General features: G+C 43.2%; 1 protein-coding gene across 2 annotated transcripts; it reads left to right on the forward strand.

Annotated features, from left to right (window-relative positions):
* The first annotated feature begins 5 nt into the window (after positions 1 to 5).
* Positions 6 to 26,729, forward strand: fkbp15a (FKBP prolyl isomerase family member 15a). Of its 2 annotated transcripts, none has more exons than XM_035775515.2 (26): positions 6 to 156; positions 9,527 to 9,633; positions 9,936 to 10,005; positions 10,197 to 10,266; positions 10,868 to 10,942; positions 12,125 to 12,223; positions 12,849 to 12,998; positions 18,033 to 18,101; positions 18,410 to 18,553; positions 18,702 to 18,841; positions 18,943 to 18,991; positions 19,196 to 19,315; positions 19,658 to 19,739; positions 19,833 to 19,933; positions 20,018 to 20,096; positions 20,206 to 20,315; positions 20,497 to 20,598; positions 21,457 to 21,551; positions 23,569 to 23,671; positions 23,793 to 23,964; positions 24,138 to 24,274; positions 24,587 to 24,724; positions 24,903 to 25,025; positions 25,109 to 25,222; positions 25,604 to 25,711; positions 25,931 to 26,729. In XM_035775515.2, the coding sequence occupies exons 1-26, from the start codon at positions 110 to 112 to the stop codon at positions 26,018 to 26,020; spliced, it is 2,694 nt and encodes an 897-aa protein (XP_035631408.1). In that variant the 5' UTR covers positions 6 to 109; the 3' UTR covers positions 26,021 to 26,729. The 2 variants fall into 2 exon arrangements, with proteins under 2 accessions (XP_035631408.1, XP_035631409.1); XM_035775516.2 differs by having other exon boundaries at positions 19,703 to 19,739.
* Positions 26,730 to 26,874: the final 145 nt, after the last annotated feature.

Genomic DNA, 26,874 nt, shown 5'->3' on the forward strand with positions numbered 1-26,874 from the left:
CATATTTGAAGTGTATCACTTGAACGTGCTGTTTGTGTGTGATGTTTCGCTAGACATAAAATACCCCCTGTATTTTTCTATTCAAAGGGTACGACACAGACTTCTAGACATGTTTTGTGGTTATCAAGAAGGGGATTTTCTGTTGCCTAAAGGCGGGTGAGTTTACAGAGAAAAAGTAAACGCATGTGCAGTTGTTCTTTTATTTGCTTGCGAAGCGCATTGTCTTTTGATTGGATCATTCTTAATACACTGAGAAGAGGGAAAAGTCATGTTTTTTCATTGTAAACGTTGTTTCTTTTTTTAAACAATGTGTTACAATGTAACTAACAGTATCAACGTTTATTAGGCTACAGACTATTTAGGGATGCATGAAAATAATTCAAATAATTGAAAAGTAGTGCAGCAAGCCTAAAAATAATATAGAATTAAATAGTGATTTAGATATTTATCTCATCTTCCTCCCAAATTGTTTTGCAGTCCTTAACCACGTGCATTGGATAAATCTTAACTATAATTTGTGAGTCTGAAGTGGCTATGTTGAAACAGGGGTGCCCTATGGACTTAGTCAAAGGTGGCATTATTGATTTTGGGGAAACTAATTTGGTGGAATGTGTGAGAGCCTCATAGCTTGGGTAGGCTAAACAAAAACTATTCAATTTAAACCAATGGATTGTGTAAGGGATAATCAACAAGGGACTCTGGAAAATAATTAACTCATAGCCCCTGGTTGATTATCGCTTACTTGGGATGTGACAGAGCTAGGCTGAGAAGCCTGTCCCACCTATGCAATGGTAGGGAAAACAATGAATGGGAATATACTAATTAGACCACCTATGCTTCCTCGCGATGTTTTCTGGTATGGCACCATAGCAGCATGGACCGTACTGCTAAATGGTCCCTTGTCATAACTGTATGGAACCGAGAGGAGAGGATCAGAGAAAAATCTGTCAGGGCACACAATCTGTTTGCCAGCCAGCTCCTCTCCTACCTGCCCTCCCCTTCTCGGTGTCTTCTTCATCTGGCACAGGGCCTCTGTCAGAAGCTACAAACTGGCGACCATGTCTGTAGTGTGGCATACTAACTACCTTTGGTGGGAGTTCCATGGGTCAGTATGTTCTGTGTACATGTGTTCTTTGAGAGATAACCTAACGTCATCCCTAGGCTATTGTGCACAGAGGTCTGGAGTGTGAGACTAGAGAGAACCTATCATGTAAGTAAACATGGGGGGACTGGCTGCTTGTCTATTGGTTGAGTGTTGAGTTTATTTAACCAGGTTAAAGCAGGTTCACTGCTTTGAGTGCTGCTGTAGTTAAAAATATGTATTAGCTTTCTTGAGGAAGGGGCCACCATGGGTGGGTTAAATAGATGTCTTGGGATGCTGATCTCTATAGAGAGTGGATAGGCTTGCCTGGGGATGTCGTGTTTATGTCATGGGATGCTGATCTCTATAGAGAGTGGATGGGCTTGCCTGGGGATGTCGTGTTTATGTCATGGGATGCTGATCTCTATAGAGAGTGGATAGGCTTGCCTGGGGATGTTGTGTTAATGTCATGGGATGCTGATCTCTATAGAGAGTGGATAGGCTTGCCTGGGGATGTTGTGTTAATGTCATGGGATGCTGATCTCTATAGAGAGTGGATAGGCTTGCCTGGGGATGTTGTGTTAATGTCATGGGATGCTGATCTCTATAGAGAGTGGATAGGCTTGCCTGGGGATGTCGTGTTTATGCCATGTGAGTCTGATATTCCCTGCTAGTAATGCACTTTATATTGCATTTAGCACAGAGGGCGAGGAAATGTTATATTTTGAAGAATGTAAGTAGTGTTTTTCTCTTTTCTAGTCTTTGGAATATGTGGAAAATGTTTTGCATTGTAGAGATCATGTTCATTTGTAGCCTATTGTCTGGTAGCACATCACATTATACCAGAAAATACTTGTTCAACTTAACTTTCATGCAAACATTCATACTGGGCACTGACTGTCTATTATATTTTATGCTGCTCTGGATAATATTGGCTTCTAATCGAAATGTAATGTGAGCGAATTTAATCAATCACCTAAGCAAACAACTAGAAAGCTATGTCTATATCTTTACCCCGAAGAATGTAAGGTTTGTGATTTTACATTTACATTTACATTTAAGTCTTTGGAATATGAGGAAAAATTTTGCATTCACCTATGACATCAGTAGAATAGTCATTTAAAATAGTGCCTAAATCTTAAAGTCTGGGAGGGATTACATCCTATCCTAGGTATTCCTTAAAGAGGTGGGGTTTCAGTGTCTCCGGAAGGTGGTGATTGACTTGTCCTGGCGTCGTGAGGGAGTTTGTTCCACCATTGGGGGCCAGAGCAGCGAACAGTTTTGACTGGGCTGAGCGGGAACTGTACTTCCTCAGTGGTAGGGAGGCGAGCAGGCCAGAGGTGGATGAACGCAGTGCCCTTGTTTGGGTGTAGGGCCTGATCAGAGCCTGGAGGTACTGGGGTGCCGTTCCCCTCACAGCTCCGTAGGCAAGCACCATGGTCTTGTAGTGGATGCGAGCTTCAACTGGAAGCCAGTGGAGAGAGCGGAGGAGCGGGGTTGGAACTTGGGAAGGTTGAACACCAGACGGGCTGCGGCGTTCTGGATGAGTTGTAGGGGTTTAATGGCACAGGCAGGGAGCCCAGCCAACAGCGAGTTGCAGTAATCCAGACGGGAGATGACAATTGCCTGGATTAGGACCTGCGCCTTCCTGTGTGAGGCAGGGTCGCCATCATGTCTGTAGAGCATGAACCTACAGGAACGGGCCACCGCCTTGATGTTAGTTGAGAACGACAGGGTGTTGTCCAGGATCACGCCAAGGTTCTTAGCGCTCTGGGAGGAGGACACAATGGAGTTGTCAACCGTGATGGTGAGATCATGGAACGGGCAGTCCTTCCCGGGAGGAAGAGCAGCTACAAGTCTTGCCGAGGTTCAGCTTGAGGTGGTGATCCGTCATCCACACTGATATGTCTGCCAGACATGCAGAGATGCGATTCTGGTCATCAGAAGGGGGAAAGGAGAAGATTAATTGTGTGTCGTCTGCATAGCAATGATAGGAGAGACCATGTGAGGTTATGACAGAGCCAAGTGACTTGGTGTATAAGAATAGGAGAGGGCCTAGAACAGAGCCCTGGGGACACCAGTGGTGAGAGCGCGTGGTGAGGAGACAGATTCTCGCCATGCCACCTGGTAGGAGCGACCTGTCAGGTAGGACGCAATTGTTGGGCCGCGCCGGAGATGCCCAACTCGGAGAGGGTGGAGAGGAGGATCTGATGGTTCACAGTATCGAAGGCAGCCGATAGGTCTAGAAGGATGAGAGCAGAGGAGAGAGAGTTAATTTAGCGGTGCGGAGCGCCCGTGATACAGAGACCAGCATCTCAGTTGAATGACTAGTCTTGAAACACTGATTTGGATTAAGAAGGTCATTCAGAGAGAGATAGCGGGAGAGCTGGCCAAGGACGGCACGTTCAAGAGTTTTGGAGAGAAAAGAGAGAAGGGATACTGGTCTGTAGTTGTTGACATCGGAGGGATTGAGTGTAGGTTTTTTCAGAAGGGGTGCAACCTCGCTCTCTTGAGGACGGAAGGGACGTAGCCAGCGGTCAGGGATGAGTTGATGAGCGAGGTGAACCCAGGAGGTCTCCAGAAATGGTCTGGAGAAGAGAGGAGGGGATAGGGTCAACCAGGCCATGAGCACCAATATGACTTAATGGACCCATGAGCACCAACATGACTTAATGAACCCATGAGCACCAGCTTAATGAACCCATGATCACCAGCTTAATGAACCCATGAGCACCAGCTTAATGAACCCATGAGCACCAGCATTTCTTAATGAACCCATGAGCATCAGCATGTCTTAATGGACCCATGAGCACCAGCATGTCTTAATGGACCCATGAGCACCAGCATGTCTTAATGGACCCATGATCACCAGCATGCCTTAATGGACCCATGAGCACCAGCATGCCTTAATGGACCCATGAGCACCAGCATGTCTTAATGGACCCATGAGCACCAACATCTCCATGAGCACCAACATGTCTTAATGAACTCATGAGCACCAGCATGTCTTAATGGGCCCATGAGCACCAGCTTAATGAACCCATGAGAACCAGCATGTCTTAATGAACCCATGGGCACCAGCTTAATGAACCCATGAGCATCAGCATGTCTTAAAGGACCTATGAGCATCAGCATGTCTTAATGGACCCATGAGCACCAGCATGTCTTAATGGACCCATGAGCACCAACATGTCCATGAGCACCAACATGTCTTAATGAACTCATGAGCACCAGCATGTCTTAATGGGCCCATGAGCACCAGCTTAATGAACCCATGAGCACCAGCATGTCTTAATGAACCCATGGGCACCAGCTTAATGAACCCATGAGCATCAGCATGTCTTAATGGACCTATGAGCATCAGCATGTCTTAATGGACCCATGAGCACCAGCATGTATTAATGGACCCATGAGCAACAGCATGACTTAATGAACCCATGAGCATCAGCATGTCTTAATGGCCCATGAGCACCAGCTTAATGAACCCATGAGCACCCGCATGTCTTAATGAACCCATGAGCACCAGCATGTCTTAATGAACCCATGAGCACCAGCTTAATGAACCCATGAGCACCAGCATGTCTTAATGAACCCATGAGCATGTCTTAATGAACCCATGAGCACCAGCTTAATGAACCCATGAGCACCAGCATGTCTTAATGAACCCATGAGCACCAGCATGTCTTAATGAACCCATGAGCACCAGCATGTCTTAATGAACCCATGAGCACCAGCTTAATGAACCCATGAGCACCAGCATGTCTTAATGAACCCATGAGCACCAGCATGTCTTAATGAACCCATGAGCACCAGCTTAATGAACCCATGAGCACCAGCATGTCTTAATGAACCCATGGGCACCAGCTTAATGAACCCATGAGCATCAGCATGTCTTAATGGACCCATGAGCACCAGCTTAATGAACCCATGAGCATCAGCATGTCTTAATGGACCTATGAGCATCAGCATGTCTTAATGGACCCATGAGCACCAGCATGTATTAATGGACCCATGAGCACCAGCATGTCTTAATGAACCCATGAGCAACAGCATGTCTTAATGAACTCATGAGCATCAGCATGTCTTAATGGACCCATGAGCACCAGACTTAATGGACCCATGAGCACCAGCATGTCTTAATGAACCCATGAGCACCAGCATGTCTTAATGGACCCATGAGCAACAGCATGTCTTAATGAACCCATGAGCATCAGCATGTCTTAATGGACCCATGAGCACCAATATGACTTAATGGACCCATGAGCACCAACATGACTTAATGAACCCATGAGCACCAGCATGTCTTAATTAACCCATGAGCACAAGCATGTCTTAATGAACCCATGAGCACCAGCATGTCTTAATGAACCCATGAGCACCAGCATGTCTTAATGAACCCATGAGCACCAACATGACTTAATGGACCCATGAGCACCAGCATGTCTTAATGAACCCATGAGCACCAGCATGTCTTAATGAACCCATGAGCACCAGCTTAATGAACCCATGAGCACCAGCATGTCTTAATGAACCCATGAGCACCAGCATGTCTTAATGAACCCATGAGCACCAGCTTAATGAACCCATGAGCACCAGCATGTCTTAATGAACCCATGAGCACCAGCATGTCTTAATGAACCCATGAGCATGTCTTAATGAACCCATGAGCACCAGCTTAATGAACCCATGAGCACCAGCATGTCTTAATGAACCCATGGGCACCAGCTTAATGAACCCATGAGCATCAGCATGTCTTAATGGACCCATGAGCACCAGCTTAATGAACCCATGAGCACCAGCATGTCTTAATGAACCCATGAGCACCAGCATGTCTTAATGAACCCATGAGCACCAGCTTAATGAACCCATGAGCACCAGCATGTCTTAATGAACCCATGAGCATGTCTTAATGAACCCATGAGCACCAGCTTAATGAACCCATGAGCACCAGCATGTCTTAATGAACCCATGGGCACCAGCTTAATTAACCCATGAGCATCAGCATGTCTTAATGGACCCATGAGCACCAGCATGTCTTAATGGACCCATGAGCAACAGCATGTCTTAATGAACCCATGAGCAACAGCATGTCTTAATGAACTCATGAGCATCAGCATGTCTTAATGGACCCATGAGCACCAATATGACTTAATGGACCCATGAGCACCAACATGACTTAATGAACCCATGAGCACCAGCTTAATGAACCCATGAGCACCAGCTTAATGAACCCATGAGCACCAGCTTAATGAACCCATGAGCACCAGTATGTCTTAATGGACCCATGAGCACCAACATGTCCATGAGCACCAACATGTCTTAATGAACTCATGAGCACCAGCATGTCTTAATGGGCCCATGAGCACCAGCTTAATGAACCCATGAGCACCAGCATGTCTTAATGAACCCATGGGCACCAGCTTATTGAACCCATGAGCATCAGCATGTCTTAATGGACCTATGAGCATCAGCATGTCTTAATGGACCCATGAGCAACAGCATGTCTTAATGAACTCATGAGCATCAGCATGTCTTAATGGACCCATGAGCACCAATATGACTTAATGGACCCATGAGCACCAACATGACTTAATGAACCCATGAGCACCAGCTTAATGAACCCATGAGCACCAGCTTAATGAACCCATGAGCACCAGCTTAATGAACCCATGAGCACCAGCATGTCTTAATGAACCCATGAGCACCAGCTTAATGAACCCATGAGCACCAGCACGTCTTAATGAACCCATGAGCACCAGCTTAATGAACCCATGAGCATCAGCATGTCTTAATGGACCCATGAGCACCAGCATGTCTTAATGGACCCATGAGCACCAGCATGTCTTAATGGACCCATGAGCACCAACATGTCCATGAGCACCAACATGTCTTAATGAACTCATGAGCACCAGCATGTCTTAATGGGCCCATGAGCACCAACATGTCAATGAGCACCAACATGTGAAGTTCATAGGAGAATGTCAAATGAAAGCTACAAGACTCATTTTGAGAAGTTTTAAGGCATACACATGCATTTTCCAACCATTATCCATCCCAAAAAATTGGAATTAGGAAAGACTTTGATTTGTGGTCAAACAGATGGGGTCTCAGGGGGGTCTCAGAAGGGGTCTCAGATGGGGTCTCAGGGGGGTCTCAGAAGGGGTCTCAGATGGGGTCTCAGAAGGGGTCTCAGAAAAGTCTGAAAGGTGTTAGAAATGCATCAAAACACAATGTTGAAGTGAAGACCCCTGCCAACTAATATAGAACACTTCTATTTTGTTTTGGTGAAATTATTCTGCCTTCTATAAGTTTAACAAACATTGCCATGTGCCTTGAAATTCTGTTACTGAAAATACACATACAGACATCCTGAGTAGCGCAGTGGTCTAAGGCAGTGCTTGAGGCATAACTACAGACCTGGGTTCGATCCCAGTCTGTGTCATAACTGGCCGTGACCGGGAGTCCCATAGGGTTGCGCACAATTGGCCCAACGTCCGGGTTTGGCCGGGGGGGCTTTACTTGACTCATCTCGCTTTAGCTACTCCTTGTGGCGGGCCAGGTGCCTTATAGGCTGACTCCAGCTGTCAGTTGAACAGGGTAAAATACAAAATTTAAAAAATAATAATACACACACACACACAAGGCCTTCAGAAAGTATTCACACACCTTGACGTTTTCCACATTTTGTTGTTACAAAGTGGGATTAAAATGGATTTAACAGCTGTGACACCTTAATTGCTTTGCACACCTTAATTGTACAACATTTGCACATTATTATTTTTCAAATTCTTCAAGCTCTGTCAAGTTGGGCTCCCAAGTGGTGCAGTGGTTTAAGACACTGCATCTCAGTGCAAGAGGCGTCACCGCAGTACCTGGTTTGAATCCATACTGCATCACATCCGGACGTGATTGGGAGTCCCCTAGGGCAGCGCACAATTGGCCCAGTGTTGTCCGGGTTTGGCCGGGGTAGGCCATCGTTGTAAATAACAATTTGTTCTTAACTGACTTGTCTAGTTAAATAAAAATCATTGCTAGACAGCCATTTTCAAGTCTTGCCATAGATTTTCAAGACAATTTAAGTCCGAACTGTAACTAGTCCACTCAGGAACATTCAATGTCGTCTTGGTCAGCAACTCCAGTCTGTATTTGGCCTTGTGTTTTAAGTCCTTGTCATGCTGAAAAGTTAACTTGTCTCCCAGTGTCTGTTGAAAAGCAAACTGAACCCGGTTTTCCTCTAGGATTTTGCATGTGCTTAGCTCTATTCCATAGTCCTTGCCGATGACAAGCATACCCATGACCCAACATGATGCAGCCACCACAATGCTTGAAAATATGAACTAGTACTCAGTGACGTGTTGTTGGATTTGCCCAAAAAATAACACTTTGTATTCAGGACATAAAGTTTCTTTATATTTCTTTTCTTTATAAAGTTTCTTTCTAAATTTCTTTGCCAAATTCTCTGCACTTTTACTTTAGTGTCTTATTGCAAACAGGATGCATGTTTTGTACAGATGTCTGTCTTTTCACTCTGTCATTAGGTTAGTATTGTGGAGTGACCTCTACCTGTTTTAAAGTCACCATTGGCCTCACGGGGAAATCCCTGAGCGGTTTCCTTCCTCTCAAGCAACTGAGTTAGTAAGGACTCCTGTATCTTTGTTGTGACTGAGTGCATTGATACACCATCCAAAGTGTAATTAATAACTTCAACATGCTGAAAGGGATATTCAATGTTTGTTTTTTGCCATTACCAATAGGTGCCTTTCTTTGCGAGGCATTGGAAAACCTTACTGCTTGACTGAGGGACCTTACAGATAGTTTGATGTGTAGGGTACAGAAATGAGGTAGTCATTAAAAAATCATGTCAAACACTATTATTTCACACAGTAAGTCCATGCAATTTATTATGACTTGCAAGTTCTTAGCAAGTTCTTACTCTTGAATTCTAGGCTTGCCATGATAAAGGCAAAAAGTCTTATTGACTCAAGACGTTGTTATTGACATCATTCTACTTTGCCATTATGGCCAGTGACAATGTTTTTCTTCTAAATGTAATAAATGAAATTCAGGCTGTGACGCGACTAAATGTGAAAAGGGATGTGAATACTTTCTGAAGACACTGTACATGAAGACACTGTACATGAAGACACTGTACATGAAGACACTGTACATGGATTTAACAGAGTTTTGGAAAAACCTGGACGCATAAAAAAACAAACTGTTACCAAACTTTGCATCTGCCTAGTTCTTCCAGTAAATGTGTTTCTGTAAAATGTTCTGTGTAAATTGTTAAAAGTATTCCTTGTGCATAGTTGTGTGGTTTGTTAAACTTTTTAATTCAACGGCTTTTGTTTGGCATACATTTTTAAAGTGAAAAATCAGTCCCAGTGCAATTCTGATATTTTGGAATTACCCATATACAGTATCGTTGTGTTTGTGTGTTGACAGAGCAAAGCTAGCCTCTCTCTTTGATCTGGATCAGGCTGCCAGTCAGGGCAACGAGTCCTTCCAGTTCAGAGCCCCCAAACAGCCGAAGAAAACCCCCACCGCTCTAAGTAAGATACGTCTGAGGCCCTGTTTAAACACTGGTGAAATCCATTCTCTCCTTCCTCCCTTTGACGTAAACACTGATCCGACATGATTGGATAGAGGGAGGTTATGACTCCTCTAGACAGCAGGAAGGATGCATTTCTTCAGTATTGTGGCTTGTACAGTTTAAACAGACTTCAGACCACGTGTAAACGTTAATGCAATTCTTCCAATACATCCATTAATGGATTGGTGCAAAAGTTCACGTTATGGAAGTGTTTAAATATGGTCTGCGTGGTTTTTGTTAACTCTGTGTGCGTTTTCAAAGGCCCATCTCCTCAAAAGCCTGCACCAACTCCTTCTGTCCTTTTGGCTACTGCTGTTCATGCATTCCGCTTGTGAGTATGTCCACCAACAAGCACCTGAAATCCATATCACTAGATAGAGTTGATATGTCTCAGAGTTGAATGTGTATGTGAGTATGTCCAGTATTAGTGTGCTTGAGGTGGTGCGTGAGAGAATATGCGTGTGTTTGTTGTTGTGTTCACAGGTCCTGTTTGATCTTGTCGTCATGGTTTTGTGTTTGCAGTGTGAATGGCCAGTACACAAAACAGGGGAAGGTGGGAGCTGCTATCCTGGGAAATCATCCAACCAGAGAGGTACTTGAGCTGTGTAGGATATGTAAAACTGGTTTCCATTAAGAATAAACAAGTCTCCATCTCTTTACATTCAGTGCTTGGACTGAAATGGGTGCTGGTACTCATTTTGAGTGCTGTTTTTATTTAGGTGCTGGAGCTCTGCAATGTTTTTAAAGTGAATATTCTGTAAGAGGTGTCGGAACTCAAGCAGTAGAACATTTGAGGTGCTTGTGAGCTCCGCCCCAAGTCATGCACTGTTTATATTTAATCATATGATTTTCCAACTCAATTAATGAAGGGTCTTGTATTCTGCTCTAACCACTTAATAAGAAATATGTGACTCAGTTAATTGTATGATCTTGAGATACTCTAGGCTGTTTTAGTGTAGAGTGAAAAAGACTCATGATAAATTGTTTTAATTTGTCTTGATACAGTAATAAATCTATGGCAGTGATACAAACTTTTGTATAAAACATAATGTAAATCTGCCTTTGTAACTACCACATAAATAAATGTGATTGTAAAGTGGGACCCAAGTTTATTCTGTTCATACACACATCACGTTTGTGTTTGCCAAGTCATTTGTCTGTCTGCTTCATCTCGTCTTGATTGTTTTCTTCAGTACATGATCCTGCTTTATGGCAGCGAACAGAAACCAATCACAACTGCCAAGATCCATCTAGGATTCATCTTCACGGTGAGTAGTACATCTTCCTATGATGTGTACATGCTTGTGTAGTTTTAACTGTGTGGTGTGTTTTACTAGACTATATCAGTTTTAACTGTGTGGTGTGTTTTACCTAGACTATATCAGTTTTAACTAGACTATATCAGTTTTAACTGTGTGGTGTGTTTAACTAGACTATATCAGTTTTAACTATGTGGTGTGTTTTACCTAGACTATATCAGTTTTAACTGTGTGGTGTGTTTTACTAGACTATATCAGTTTTAACTGTGTTTTTTAACTGTTTTAACTGTGTGTGTGTTTAACTAGACTATATCAGTTTTAACTGTGTGGTGTGTTTAACTAGACTATATCAGTTTTAACTGTGTGGTGTGTTTAACTAGACTATGTCAGTTTTAACTGTGTGGTGTGTTTTAACTAGACTATATCAGTTTTAACTGTGTGGTGTGTTTAAATAGACTATATCAGTTTTAACTGTGTGGTGTGTTTTAACTAGACTATATCAGTTTTAACTGTGTGGTGTGTTTTACCTAGACTATATCAGTTTTAACCACGTGGTGTGTTTTAACTAGACTATATCAGTTTTAACTGTGTGGTGTGTTTTACCTAGACTATATCAGTTTTAACTGTGTGGTGTGTTTAACTAGACTATATCAGTTTTAACTGTGTGGTGTGTTTAACTAGACTATATCAGTTTTAACTGTGTGGTGTGTTTTAACTAGACTATATCAGTTTTAACTGTGTGGTGTGTTTAACTAGGCTATATCAGTTTTAACTGTGTGGTGTGTTTAACTAGACTATATCAGTTTTAACTGTGTGGTGTGTTTAACTAGACTATATCAGTTTTAACTGTGTGGTGTGTTTTACCTAGACTATATCAGTTTTAACTGTGTGGTGTGTTTTACCTAGACTATATCAGTTTTAACTGTGTGGTGTGTTTAACTAGACTATATCAGTTTTAACTGTGTGGTGTGTTTAACTAGACTATATCAGTTTTAACTGTGTGGTGTGTTTAACTAGACTATATCAGTTTTAACTGTGTGGTGTGTTTAACTAGACTATATCAGTTTTAACTGTGTGGTGTGTTTTAACTAGACCATATCAGTTTCAACTGTGTGGTGTGTTTTAACTAGACTATATCAGTTTTAACTGTGTGGTGTGTTTAACTAGGCTATGTCTGATTTGACTTCTCAGGTTCAGCCAGGTAACTATGGAACATTCTACGATGACCTGAGGCACAACTGGTCCCTGATGTTTGAGTCTGAGAAAGCTGGAGTGGACTTTTGCAAAGAGGTGAATGACGGAAGTATTTTTTTTTCTCATACTGGACAGATATACACGTAGTTTACAAAACATTACGAACGCTTTCCTAATATTGAGTTGCACCCCCCCTTTGACCCTCAAAACAGCGTCAATTCGTCAGGGCATAAACTCTACAAGGTGTCGAAAGCGTTCCACAGGGATGCTGGCCCATGTTGACTCCAATGCTTCCCACAATTGTGTCAAGTTGGCTGGATGTCCTTTGAGTGGTGGACCATTCACAGAAAACTGTTGAGCATGAAAAACCCAGCAGCATTGCAATTGTTGACACAAATCGGTGCGTCTGGCACCTACAACCATACCCCGTTCAAAGACACTTAACTTGTCTCAAGGCTTAAAAATCCTTCTTTAACATGTCTCCTCCCCTTCATCTACACTGACTTGAAGAGGATTTAACAAGTGACATCAATAAGGGATCTTAGCTGTCACCTGGATTCATGTGTGCATAATGATTTGTACACTGTGTATATAGATCTCTATATATGGCTCTGGAAAAACAGATGGGTAGAAGCATGGATAGTTTGTTTTATTGAGTTATTTGCGCACAGTAAAAATCCATAGACTTTTTTAATGTTTAAATCTTTACCCACCATTATAGCTGTGTGTGGCCAGATGGAATAGTGAGACCAAAGTAGATACACTACTGACCCAGGACCTGCTGTTAGGAGAGGGACCGGCGGTGGACTATGGTGACACGGTAGAGGTGGCCTTCACAGGCTGGCTTCTACAGAACCACAACATCGGACAGGTGACAAATAACTCAGAATACAGCCAAAATAATTGTGCTGTATTTGGAGAAAATCAACTGGTTCTGACAAAATAAACTGCTTGTGACAAAATGAACAAAGGCTCAGAAAAGCTCAGAGCATTGGGCAATTTGATTTGTGGCTTTTAAATACAAAAGATCAGAATATATTCAAACATTGACAATATACTGACATACTAGATGCTTTTGATTTGATTTATTTGGATCTCTTTTAGTCCCCATTTGGACTAATCTTCCAAGAGTCCCTAAACATTAAAATACAATTTATAATACTAACACATTTCTACATACAGTGGGGCAAAAAAGTATTTAGTCAGCCACCAATTGTGCAAGTTCCCCCACTTAAAAAAATGAGAGGCCTGTAATTTTCATCATAGGAACACTTCAACTGTGACAGAGAAAAAAAATCCAGATAATCACATTGTAGGATTTTTAATGAATTTATTTGCAAATTATGGTGGAAAATAAGTATTTGGTCAATAACAAGTTTATCTCAATACTTTTATATACCCTTTGTTGGCAATGACAGAGGTCAAATGTTTTCTGTAAGTCTTCAAGGTTTTCACACACTGTTGCTGGTATTTTGGCCCATTCCTCCATGCAGATCTCCTCCAGAGCAGTGATGTTTTGGGGCTGTTGCTGGGCAACACAGACTTTCAACTCCCTCCAAAGACTTTCTATGGGGTTGAGATCTGGAGACTGGCTAGGCCACTCCAGGAATTTGAAATGCTTCTTACGAAGCCCCTCCTTCGTTGCCCGGGCGGTGAGTTTGGGATCATTGTCATGCTGAAAGACTCAGCCACGTTTCATCTTCAATGCCCTTGCTGATGGAAGGAGGTTTTCACTCAAAATCTCACGATACATGGCCCCATTCATTCTTTCCTTTACACGGATCAGTCGTCCTGGTCCCTTTGCAGAAAAACAGCCCCAAAGCATGATGTTTATACCCCCATGCTTCACAGTAGGTATGGTGTTCTTTGGATGCAACTCAGCATTCTTTGTTCTCCAAATATGACGAGTTATATTTTGGTTTCATCTGACCATATGACATTCGCCCAATCTTCTTCTGGATCATCCAAATGCTCTCTAGCAAACTTCAGACGTGCCTGGACATGTACTGGCTTAAGCAGGGGGACACGTCTGACACTGCAGGATTTGAGTCCCTGGCGGCGTAGTGTGTTACTGATGGTAGGCTTTGTTACTTTGGTCCCAGCTCTCTGCAGGTCATTCACTAGGTCCCCCCGTGTGGTTCTGGGATTTTTGCTCACCATTCTTGTGATCATTTTGACCCCATGGGGTGAGATCTTGCGTGGAGCCCCAGATCGAGGGAGATTATCAGTGGTCTTGTATGTCTTCCATTTCCTAATAATTGCTGCCACAGTTGATTTCTTCAAACCAAGCTGCTTACCTATTGCAGATTCTGTATTCCCAGCCTGGTGCAGGTCTACAATTTTGTTTCTGGTGTCCTTTGACAGCTCTTTGGTCTTGGCCATAGTGGAGTTTGGAGTGTGACTGTTTGAGGTTGTGGACAGGTGTCTTTTATACTGATAACAAGTTCAAACAGGTGCCATTAATGCAGGTAATTAGTGGAGGACAGAGGAGCCTCTTAAAGAAGAAGTTACAGGTCTGTGAGAGCCAGAAATCTTGCTTGTTTGTAGGTGATCAAATACTTATTCTCCACCATAATTTGCAAATAAATTCATTAAAAATCCTACAATGTGATTTTATGGATTTTTTTTCTTCTCATTTTGTCTGTCATAGTTGAAGTGTACCTATGATGAAAATTACAGGCCTCTCATCTTTTTAAGTGGGAGAAATTGCACAATTGGTGGCTGACTAAATACTTTTTTGCCCCACTGTATAACACACTATTACAAACATACATAATATACTAACATAATGACCCAATAAATACTCAATCTAAAAAAATATTGATTCTTCATCTACTATAGTCCCACAATATTTATATGTATTATATTTAAATTGTTTTAAAATAATGTTTAAATTTATATATTGAAAGGTTTCTGGTTTGCTCAGTTAATTTATTCAATTTCTTTATGGCTCTAAATCGAAATGTTATTTTGCCTATTTCTCTTTTCTGTCTGGACAACGCATAGATGGTGGACAATCTATTCCTAGTATTAATGGAATGTCTGTCTCTTAACCAACTGAATACCGTTGTGAATAGAACTTGGCCGTTTTAAATTATGTATGTTATGAAATAAAATAAGCATGTTCCTTTCAATTATCTTAATGATTGATGACCAACCAAGAACATTGCGCATGACTGCAACAGAAAAACCATATCTCCACCTTAAAACAATCCTTTCTGGATCCTATATTTGCACAATGCACCCTTCCTCGCACGGTGCTCATTAGTTTACCTAATGAGCACCGTGCTGGCAGAAATTATGACTCAAACATTCTGACCAGTAGCTTAACCTAGTATGGTCCTATACTCGTCATGTCAAACAGACTGACAAATGCTGATAATAATGAGAATAACCACTCCATTGTACAATTTGGGATTTTAAGAGTCTGTGACTTTGAATGTAGAGATGATGAGAGGGAAGATTTCACCATTAGGATTTGGGCCACGGTATGGATTTGCAGTCAGTGAAAGAGTAGATATGAGACCAGGCCCACACATCATAAAAGGAGACCTGACCATCCTCACAATCCATAAACACCCCTGCCTTCTGTGGTGTGTCTCTCAGAAAGATGGGGACAGGGTAGGTGTCACTGGCTTTGTACTCACACCCATACCTCTGCATAGTCCAGTATCCATTCTGAGGCCTTAATGTTATATCCCTCTTCCTGATGACAGACTCACTGGCTACTTCTAAATCCTACTCAGTATTGCCTGTAACCATAACATTCATAGTAAAATCTCCCTGAAGAGAAGCCCTCAATTCCAAGGACATTGACAAAATAATCAAACCTCTCTGGGTGGTTTGGGAGATCATGTTCTTTGCTTCTGTTTTTCATTTGCTTCCCATCCTAGACAGAATGAGGTAAGGAGGTGCTGTATCAGGGTCCAGGGTCACATCTACTGCTGAATCTCCTCCAGCTCAACATCACCAAACCTCTTCACTTCACTCATAAGTGTCTCCTCAGAGTCCCCAGACAGAGATCATTGTGAACACTGATCTCAGACCAGTCCTTGGTGGGTGGAGGGCTGCACAGGGATGGGAAGCTCTGGAGGAGTTGAAGGTGGCCCTCAGTGTGTGAGAGCTGCTCCAGCTCATTGCTTCTCCTCTGTAGCTCAGCGATTTCCTGTTCTAGCTCCTTAATCACCTCAATCAATGATTTCTACCTGGCTTCTCTCAATGGAATGCACCAGAGCAGTGAAGACCTGCACGTTGTCTCTCTCTTTCCATTTCTCTTGCTGAGATCTGAGTTTGATCTCCTCAACCTTACTCTATCTTGTAAGCATCTTCTGGTCTACCTCTGCCATAACCTTTCCTAGTTTAGCCATTTTCTCTCTATACTCTTCTCTAGAGGGACAGTGTCATGTGGTCTGTTTTCAAGCAAAACACATGCAGACATGTCTGGTCACTTCAACAGAACAGATCCAGGAGTCTCTCGTGCTTCTTACGCATCCTGACTTCCAGGTTTTCCACAGGGTCGATGAGCTTGTCTCTTTAAACCGGTGACTCTCTGAGGCTCCAAGTGAGTCTCACGGAAAGATGTCAGACACCAGGCAGGACTTCAGGGCCTTGAGCGTTGTCCCAGATACAGATGTCACAGGAAACTTCTAGAGGTTGAGCAGGGCTTTGGGCTGGGCCTTGGGTGAGGTCCTTGGTCTATGCTGGTGGCTTTCCCTTGAACTGACTTCCTGAACTGAGTAGCCATCTCAGAAATGAGAGTATTGATGCAAAGCTCCGGTTTCCTGTCGAATTTCTCCAAACACATGGGATGCCGGCATGGGTCACTAGTATCCCAGTACTCTTTGATACAGGCCATGCAGAAGTTGTCCACATGGAATGGCTACTGGCTCAGTGAACACATCCAGACACGTAGAGCACAGGAAGTGCTCCCCAGACAGCAGACTGCCGGAGGCGGCCATATCTAAACCGAGACCAAAGGTGAAACCATTATCAGTCAGTTCGAGATCATTTCAGTTTTGAGTCAACATGGTACGATATTGCGATCCCTATGTGATCGTAACAAATCGTGACACATGGATCCTAACCAATTGTAAAGCATGGTTTTACCTTTACAGGGAAACATTGTGCACATCCTTAGATATTCATATGATGGGTCTTCATTGACAAAACCACAAAATGCTATAGAACAGAGGGATGGGGCTGGATACATTTAACCACCAAATGATATCTACTATATGGAAAAAGAAACAAAAGGACGAGGTCAACATGATAGTTTCTAGACAATTTGAAGCTGTACATTAATGTATGTTTATGACATAGCTTACAAACAATGGAGTAAAGCAACCTTATATTTTGGGTTATGATCGAGTTATCATGAATCAGCGGCCATAATGTATATAATTCATAATTTAAAAAATAGCTGTGTATATCACAGGGCCTTAAACATATGAGGCAAGCAATAGAGTTTGGGAAAATCCATCTCACCTCTGTCGGGAATGTCTCTGTGCTTTCAAGAGGCCCAGATAAGGCTGACCCTAGTAAATGTTTTATCAGAGAGGAATAGACCTAGAGGCCTAGTTAAATCTTTAGATTTACTTCTTTGCAGGGAAGTTTAATAGAACATTGTTGTTCCCACCCACTTTTCTCTTCCTTGAGCACTTCACCCTTTACATGGCTGAACTCCCTCCCACCTTGTTTACTATTGTCTGGAGAGAGTCTAAATGACAGGGATTTTAAAACAAGAATTTTAGTTGTTTTTGTTGTTGTCCAGTGAATGTGTTTTGTGTGACTGTCCTGTTTCTCTCTTTCTCTCACTCACTCACTCACTTATCCTCTTCACAGTGCATGTCAATGCCAATTTGATCACCATTCAGCTGAATGTATTATATTGTTTTCTGTGTGTCAGATGTTTGACTCCAACGTGGGCAAAGACAAGCTGCTGAGAGTGAAACTTGGCACCGGCAAAGCCATTAAGGTAGGATGTAGAGCAGGCTGGTGGGAGGAGCTATATGAAGACTGGCTCAACGTAATGGCTGGAATGGAACGTATGGAAACCACCTGTTTGACCCCGTTCCATTTATTCCATTACAGCCATTAAAATGAGCCCATCCTCCTATACCTCTTTCCACCAGCCTCCATTGGTGTAGTGGTCAACTCAGCAACATGACATCACCACACATAGTGAGGCAACTTCATGCTTACAGAAAAAAACAAATGTTTCTCTCTCTCTCTCTCTCTCTCTCACTCTCTCTCTCTCTCTCTCTCTCTCCTATCTCTCTTTAGGGATTGGAGGACGGGATGTTAGGGATGCAGAAAACTGGGTGTCGCCTCCATATTGTGCCCCCCACCCTAGGCTATGGGTCAAAGGGCATACCCAACCACGTCCCCTCCTCAAGCACACTGGTCTACAATGTGCAGATCCGCCGGGTGGGCGCACACACACTCACACATTCAGTTTCAAACGTCAAACAGTATCTCACTGTAGCTATGTGGAACTGTTTGTGTACCGAAGCTAGAGGGTGTAATTGGCTAAAGATGGCTGTCTAGATGTTCTAACTCTGTGGGATGTATTTAGGTGAAGTTTGCTAAGGACAGTGGGTCGGAGCGACAGAGTGGGGGATTAACCACCAACTCTCCCTCCCCAAGTGTGGACAGTCTGAGCTTTGGGATGTCCCCTCAGTCTCAGCCCCCCAGCTCTATCCCAGCAGAGCCCAGGTATGTACCACTACCTTCACTGTTCCTCAGTGGGGGAGTTAGGAGGCTTTTTTATTTGGGGGTCAGATGTCAGGTTAACTATTTGACTTTTCTGCCAACAGGGGAAAGCCTCTGAATGTGAAATCCAATTCAATAAATGAGCAACTGATGGTGAGTGTTATTTTAATTTAGTTTAACTTCTTTGCATGCTTTCACACACACATTTTCACTCACAATTGCGCACACATGCTCGCTCGCTCACTCACCCACTCACTCACCCACCCACTCACTCACTCACTCACTCACTCACTCACTCACTCACTCACTCAGTCAATCAGACACAATCTCTCTCAAACCGTATTATCTTACATACAGCTGTCGGATACAGCCAAAGCCAAGTTGATCTCTCATATGGCCAAGATGGGTCAGCCCATGCTGCCCTTCCCAACAGGAGCCATCTCCGCCCAGCCAGACCACAGTGACTCCAAGACAGAGGTGGGCTCCATAGTGTGTGTGTGTGTGTGTGTGTGTGTGTGTGTGTGTGTGTGTGTGTGTGTGTGTGTGTGTGTGTGTGTGTGTGTGTGTGTGTGTGTGTGTGTGTGTGTGTGTGTGTGTGTGTGTGTGTGTGTGTGTGTGTGTGTGTGTGCACCTTCTGTTCTGTATAGAATTGTGCATTCCCACAATTCCAGTTTTTGACCAAGTCAATGCTTTTACTTTGGAACCTGTTTGCCAGGTATGCTGGAAAAGGAGTACAACCTACAAACCGTTGTCATGTTTGACACCCATGACAGTGCCACTGACCTGTTAATATTCTACTGTATCTGTGTCACCCTGTAGGACCCAAGTGTATCTCACCCTTCACATCACTGTCTGTTCCCCCAGCCCGTCCAGATGTCAGCTGCACCCCCTGTCCATGCAGGTAAGACCTCTAGTTCAGTGTCCGTTTACGTCCATATGTTTGGTAGATCCACCAGTCATTTGCTTATATTCAGGGTTATATTTTCTGTTTCAGTGCCTGAGGTCGTTGTGCCAACTGCTGCCCAGCAACCAGTGTTTATGGAGACAGTGGTCCCACAGGCTGTGGACTGTGGTGGGAGCAGTCATGCATTCCAGGTATTGAATTTGAATTGAATAACCAATATTGATCTCCAAAGGGGAAATTTGAAATGATACAATATGCTTACCTCCCCCTCACAGCCATACCCATCGTTTCAGTCTGCCTTTGGTCCGTCCTACCTTGGTCAGTTCCACCCTCATCATGCAGTTTCATACCAGGGTAATGAAAATACAATTTTCACTGTCACCTTGTCTAAGTGAAGTATAGGAGACATACTATTGTAATATGTTTTCAAGCTTTTATCTAAAACAACATTTGACCCGTCTAGCACCTAGTGATGTCACTTCCCTGTTGATGACAGAGGTGCGACAGCACAACACTGAGATCGGACAGGCTGTGGGGAAAGTGGCAGATAAAATCAATCTGTTGGTCTCCAAGGTCAGCAGTGAACTTGTTTGTAGTTCTGGTAACACTTTCTTGTATTGCATTGTTTTGTGTATGACCTCATCATTTCTTTTAATCTCATAATGATCCTGTCAAACTGAGACATTATAAGGGCTCATAACAAGTAACAAAGCATTGTAACAGTTTTAAGTCATGTTAACATATTTTATACCAGGTGGATGAGCTCCAGAAGCATGGTGGCGGCAACTCTCTGGGTCTGTCCTCGGTGTCCATGGAAACAGCCATGATCCTGCACAACATCCAGAGAATCACCCAGGTCAGTCATCTGTCCCACTAATCTACAGTGTCCTCCTCCTTTTCTGCTCTCCCTCATTCTGCACTGGTCTGAAAAAAAGGATTATTGTCCTGGTCTACTGTCCTTCAACTGCACTGGTGTGGGGAAAAGTATTCTTGTCCTGGTCTACTGTCCTTCAACTGCACTGGTGTGGGGAAAAGGATTCTTGTCCTGGTCTACTGTCCTTCAACTGCACTGGTGTGGGGAAAAGTATTCTTGTCCTGGTCTACTGTCCTTCAACTGCACTGGTGTGGGGAAAAGGATTCTTGTCCTGGTCTACTGTCCTTCAACTGCACTGGTGTGGGGAAAAGTATTCTTGTCCTGGTCTACTGTCCTTCAACTGCACTGGTGTGGGGAAAAGGATTCTTGTCCTGGTCTACTGTCCTTCAACTGCACTGGTGTGGGGAAAAGTATTCTTGTCCTGGTCTACTGTCCTTCAACTGCACTGGTGTGGGGAAAATTATTCTTGTCCTGGTCTACTGTCCTTCAACTGCACTGGTGTGGGGAAAAGGATTCTTGTCCTGGTCTACTGTCCTTCAACTGCACTGGTGTGGGGAAAAGTATTCTTGTCCTGGTCTACTGTCCTTCAACTGCACTGGTGTGGGGAAAAGGATTCTTGTCCTGGTCTACTGTCCTTCAACTGCACTGGTGTGGGGAAAAGTATTCTTGTCCTGGTCTACTGTCCTTCAACTGCACTGGTGTGGGGAAAAGGATTCTTGTCCTGGTCTACTGTCCTTCAACTGCACTGGTGTGGGGAAAAGTAGGACAGGTGTAAGCAATTACCTGATAGGCATTGACCATTGCATGGAACGGCATAACTTCTCCATTTGGGTTCCACAGGAGAACTTGTTTCTAAAGAAGGAGGTTCTGGAGAAGAGCACCCGAGTGGAGGAGCAGAACTGGAAGATCAGAGAACTCCTCAAGCAGAACCAGAGGTTTGAGTGTACAGTACTGCGTGTGTGTGCTTGTTCAATGAATTCTGTAGATTTAAAAAATATATATATATATACATATACAGTACCAGTCAAAAGTTTACACCTACTCGTTCAAGGGTTTTTCTTTTATTGTTACTATTTTCTACATTGTAGAATAATAGTGAAGACATCAAAACAATGAAATAACACATATGGAATCATGTAGTAAACAGAAGAGTGTTAAACAAATCAAAATATATTTTTACCCTTTGCCTTGATGACAACTTTTTACACTCTTTGCATTCTTTCAACCAGCTTCATGAGGAATGCTTTTTCAACAGTCTTGAAGCAGTTCCCACATTCTGAGCACTTGTTGGCTGCTTTTCCTTCACTCTGCAGTCCTACTCATCCCAAACCATCTCAATTGGGTTGAGGTCGGTTGATTGTGGAGGCCAGGTCATCTGATGCAGCACTTATCACTCTCCTTATTGGTCAAATGGCCCTTACACAGCCTGGAGATGTGTTGGGTCATTGTCCCGTTGAAAAACAAATTATAGACCTATTAAGCGCAAACCGGGTGCGTATCACTGCAGAATGTTGTGGTAGCCATGCTGGTTAAGTTTGCCTTGAATTCTAAATAAATCATTGAGTGTCACCAGCAAAGCACCATCACAACTCCTCCTCCATGCTTCACAGTGGGAACCACACATGTGTAAATCATCCGTTCACCTACTCTGTGTCTCAAAGACACGGCAGTTGGATCCAAAAATCTCATATTTGGACTCATCAGACCAAAGGACAGATTTCCACCCGTCTAATGTCCATTGCTCGTGTTTCTTGGCCCAAGCAAGTCTCTTCTTATTATTGGGGTATTTTAGTAGTGGTTTCTTTGCAGCAATTTGACCATGAAGGCCTGATTCATGCAGTCTCCTCTGAACAATTGATGTTGAGATGTCTGTTACTTGAACTCTGTGAAGCATTTATGTGGGCTGCAATTTCTGAGGCAGTTAACTCTAATGAAGTTGTCCTTTGCAGCTGAGGTAACTCTGGGTCTTCCTTTCCTGTGGCGGTTCTCATGAGAGCCAGTCTCATCATAGCGCTTGATGTTTTTTGTGACTGCACTTGAAGAAATTTGTAAAGTTCTTGACATTTTACAGATTGATTGATTGCAAAGCTGTCACCAAGACAAAGGGTAGCTACTTTGAAAAATCTAAAATATATTTTGATTTGTTAAACACTTATTTTGGTTAATACATTATTCCATATGTGTTATTATTCTAGAATGTAGAATATATATATATATATATATATTTATATTTTAATCCTGGGTAGGTGTGTACAAACTTTTGACTGGTACTGTATAAAAATATTTTAACAGGAAATATATTACAATTCATACATATCACAGTCAATTTATTTATACTTTGCCAAGGAAAAGGTTTGGAAACCAAAGTTGAAAAAAATAAACATACTCATAGTTTACATGTACACACATCAACACCTCCGCCTCCACATGATTCATCTCATGAGGATAATGTAGAACTCTCATTACTTACACCAATAGAAGTTTGTCCCTAGGGGTCCACCGCCCTGCAGCACCCCAAACCTAACACACCAAAACTTCAGAAACTTAGTGAAACATGTGTACTAGGCCAGAGCCAGAGTGACAATCCACAGGACGGTAGACACCCGGGGGGCCAGGACAGAGCGGCCTAAAGAGCTATCCACCCTGACATGGGTATGTTTTTAATACAGACTCCTTTTGTCTTACGGTATTCAATACAAGGCCTCCACACCTTATGAAAGTCACCTGGTATACTCTTAATCTGGTAATAAATCAAATGTAGTGGGTCATGGCATTTCTACCTACCCATTGTGGGAGGATAACCAGCCTTCCAATTAATGGCAATGCATTTCTTAGCCGCTGTGAATGCTAGGGTAAGGTTACACAGTATTTACAGGCAAATAAAACAACGGGAAGATAGAATGTGAATCTGTAGACATCCTGAGCTATAAACAAGATGGTTGTGTGTGACAGGTGTATGGAGCAGAGTGGTTTACTGTTGGAACAGAGGAAAGACGTGGTGAAGACCAGCAACCAACAGGACCAGACCAGCCTGCTGGAGGCAGAGCAGGACAAGGTAGGAAAGAGCAGAGGAAACTTACTACACTCACACAGCGCAGGAGAGGGAGAGAGTCTCATATACACACACACTTAAGTCCCTCCCCCCACCTCTCTCTCTGTCTCTCTCTCCATCTCAGCCGCACCTGACAGAGTACCTAGCCGCCTCCTCCACCCTGGTCTCCAAGCTTCAGCTGGAGTCGTCCTCTCTGCAGCGCTCTGTCTCTGACCTGCAGACCCAGCTCAGCCAAGTCCTGCAAGACAGGGACAGCCACTGTACTCAGTTCAGCTCATTAGAGAGACTAGTAGAAGGTACAGGACTGGCAGAACCACTGCACTTGGATCTGTTTATTTGAGAGACTACACAATTTTGAATATCTTTTGAGTTGTGTCCAGCGTGCTGGGTGGGCAGGGTTTAAACTTTTGGGAATGTTTTATTGGGTCATTACACCATGCTAACTAAAGAGGTGTGTGTGTGCGTACAGGGCTAAGGAAGGGGGAGGGGAGGGTTCAGGCCCAGTGGCATGCAGAGAAACTGAAACGTAAAGAGATGCAGCTGACAATCGCCAACACGGAGGAGGAGCTACAGGACCTGAGGGCTGGGAAAGGCAACCTGGACAAGGTGTGTGTCTGTGGAGACGAGCAGGCGGGACCAATGGGTATTATCAGGCTGCAATAGCTGTTTGGTATAAAAAAAATAATCCCCTGACATTTCTTCTATAGAATATAGTACACTTACCCAATTCTGAATATACCCCTTGTTCCCAAAGTGTGCTCCCTTTCACTCACTCCTCCTCATTCATACTAATCCAATGCTTTTAATTCATTGAGTGGGAAGAAGTATAACCTCTGTCGGAGTCCCCATCACACTTCACAGAAGAGAATGGGAATTAGACTTTGGTCTTGATCTTGTAACACTGTCGGTCTCTGTCAGATGCAGTCGGAGAGGAAGAGGACGTGGCAGTGTGAGCATCAGCGTCTGTCTGAGGAGGTGGAGGAGGCGAGGAGAAGCAGCCAGAAGGAAACTGACCACCTGAGGGCCAGGAGAGGAGAAGTAGATCAGGGGGAACAGGTATATACACACACTCTCTCTCACACACACACACAATGATCCAGACTAAATACCAGCCATATCAGTTGAAATGTTGCTACATACACAACATTATTATGAATAATTATTTGCATATAATAATGCTTAACATTATGTAAAGCATTAAACCTGCAGGCTTTAAACGTGTGTTTATCTAAAGGTGGTTCTGGATATGGACTGGCAGCAGGGTGGGTATGAGAAGGAACTACATAGCCATGAGCTAGCAGAAATCACACAGCAGAGAGACATTCTGGCCAGGACACTGTCAGAACTACAGGAACAGGTGAAGGACATACTGAGTGTCCCTAAACATTAGGAAATGTAAACGATTCAAACAGTTGAATTCCAATGCTCTCTCGCTCTCAGTATATGGCAGCACAGAGCAGGGCAGAGACCACCAGGAAGCAGCTAGAAATGCTATTGGTTGAGCAGGAGAAGAGGCATGCCCAGCAGCCCAATCAGGATGCAATGGCAGAACAGGTGAGTGTTCCAACATTCACCTCAGACTAGTCTGTACATGATTGGAGTAGTGTTTCTTAATCCTGGTCCTGGGGACCCACCATTTTAGTTTGTCCCTAGCACAATACATCTGATTCCACTAATCACCTCATCAAACCTTTAATTAGTGGAATCAGGTGTTTAGTGCTTGGGCAAAAACTAAAATGTCCCCAGAAATACAGGAGTAGAGAAAGCAGACTTTGGGTGAGTGGGTGTTTAATTTTTTTTTTATCTACCTTTGCTCTAACAAACTACTCCAATGAGCAACACCAAGAGAAATTGACTTCCAGCTTCTATATTGCTCTCATTCCTACCTCTCTCTGATCAGTGATTGTTTCAATGGTTTACATGTGTTCCCTCCAGGTGAAGAGAGTGATGAACCGAGTGTTCCATTCTCTGAGAGGGGAGTTCGGCCTGCACCAGTCATACCAAGGAAGCGATGTCCTAGGAGTCATGCTTAGCACCATCAAGGTACAGTGCAACCAATACCTGGTGTTTCCATTTCACATTGCCCTGCAGATAGGGAGGCTGTACCAACAGTTGATAATCGCTGCTTATGGGTGGTGCCCATGTTAATCATTTTAACACCATGGGTTGTCCTGCACCAGTCATTTGAATCCAGAGTATGACATTGAGCATGTTGTTAATGTAAACAAGGAAAATATGTTGTGTTAACGTTCCCCATCCTAGAGTGTCACCCTGGATCTGCTAACAGCCCACAATCCAGAGGAAGAAGAAAAGGTGGAAGAGGAGGAGAAATGGACAAAAGCTGTAGAGTAAAATAGGAGGGATGATGATGATGATGATGATACAGAGATGAATTGATCCGATGGATCAATACAAGAAAAAGAGGACCGTGGAGTTACTCAGACAGCCTGGACCTCTATTGTTAGGTCCTTGTGGTCTGAGGCTCAAGTGGAGGAAGAGTCCATCAATTCGGAAGGCCTAGAAAGCAAGGGTGAAGACACACCAAGTACATCCAGAGAAGAAACACCTTCTAAGGCTTGGACTGGCTCAGAGAATGGCCCAATGCCATCATCTCTCATGGTTCTTATTGAGGAAATGTCTTGTCAAGTACAGCCTCTCGCAGTCCAAATTGACCAATCAAAGTAGATGGAAGTTGTACCTCCCCCACCATTGTTTAAAAAAAAAAAGATTTTGGAAGCTATACAAATGCATTTATTAATGTCCACATATGTTTTATACCATGTTTATTCATTTAAAAAAAAACGTTTTTATTTAAACGGCCTACCCTGGCTAAACCCTATAATGACGCTGGGCCAATTGGGACTCTCAATCACGGCCAGTTGTGATACAGCCTGGAATTGAGCCAGGGTCTGTAATGACGCCTCTAACACTAAGATGCAGTGCCTAAGATGCAGCTGCGCCACTCGGGAGCCCCTATTAAACACCTTATTTTGGTTTGAGTTAACAATATTAACTTTTGAAAGTGAGATTTTCTTGGACAGTAAAACACAGTATGTTCTGGGCAGCTACAATATTTGTTTTACAAGCCTCATCCCTACAACTTCATAAAACATTTGTTTTTTGTCTTGTAGTTCAGGAATTCATGTCTGAATTAAATGATCAAAACGAACTTTCGCATGTATGAATTGCGACCAGAGTACTATCAA

Source organism: Oncorhynchus keta, chromosome 9 (assembly GCF_023373465.1).
Source record: "Oncorhynchus keta strain PuntledgeMale-10-30-2019 chromosome 9, Oket_V2, whole genome shotgun sequence".
Lineage (NCBI taxonomy): Eukaryota > Metazoa > Chordata > Actinopteri > Salmoniformes > Salmonidae > Oncorhynchus > Oncorhynchus keta.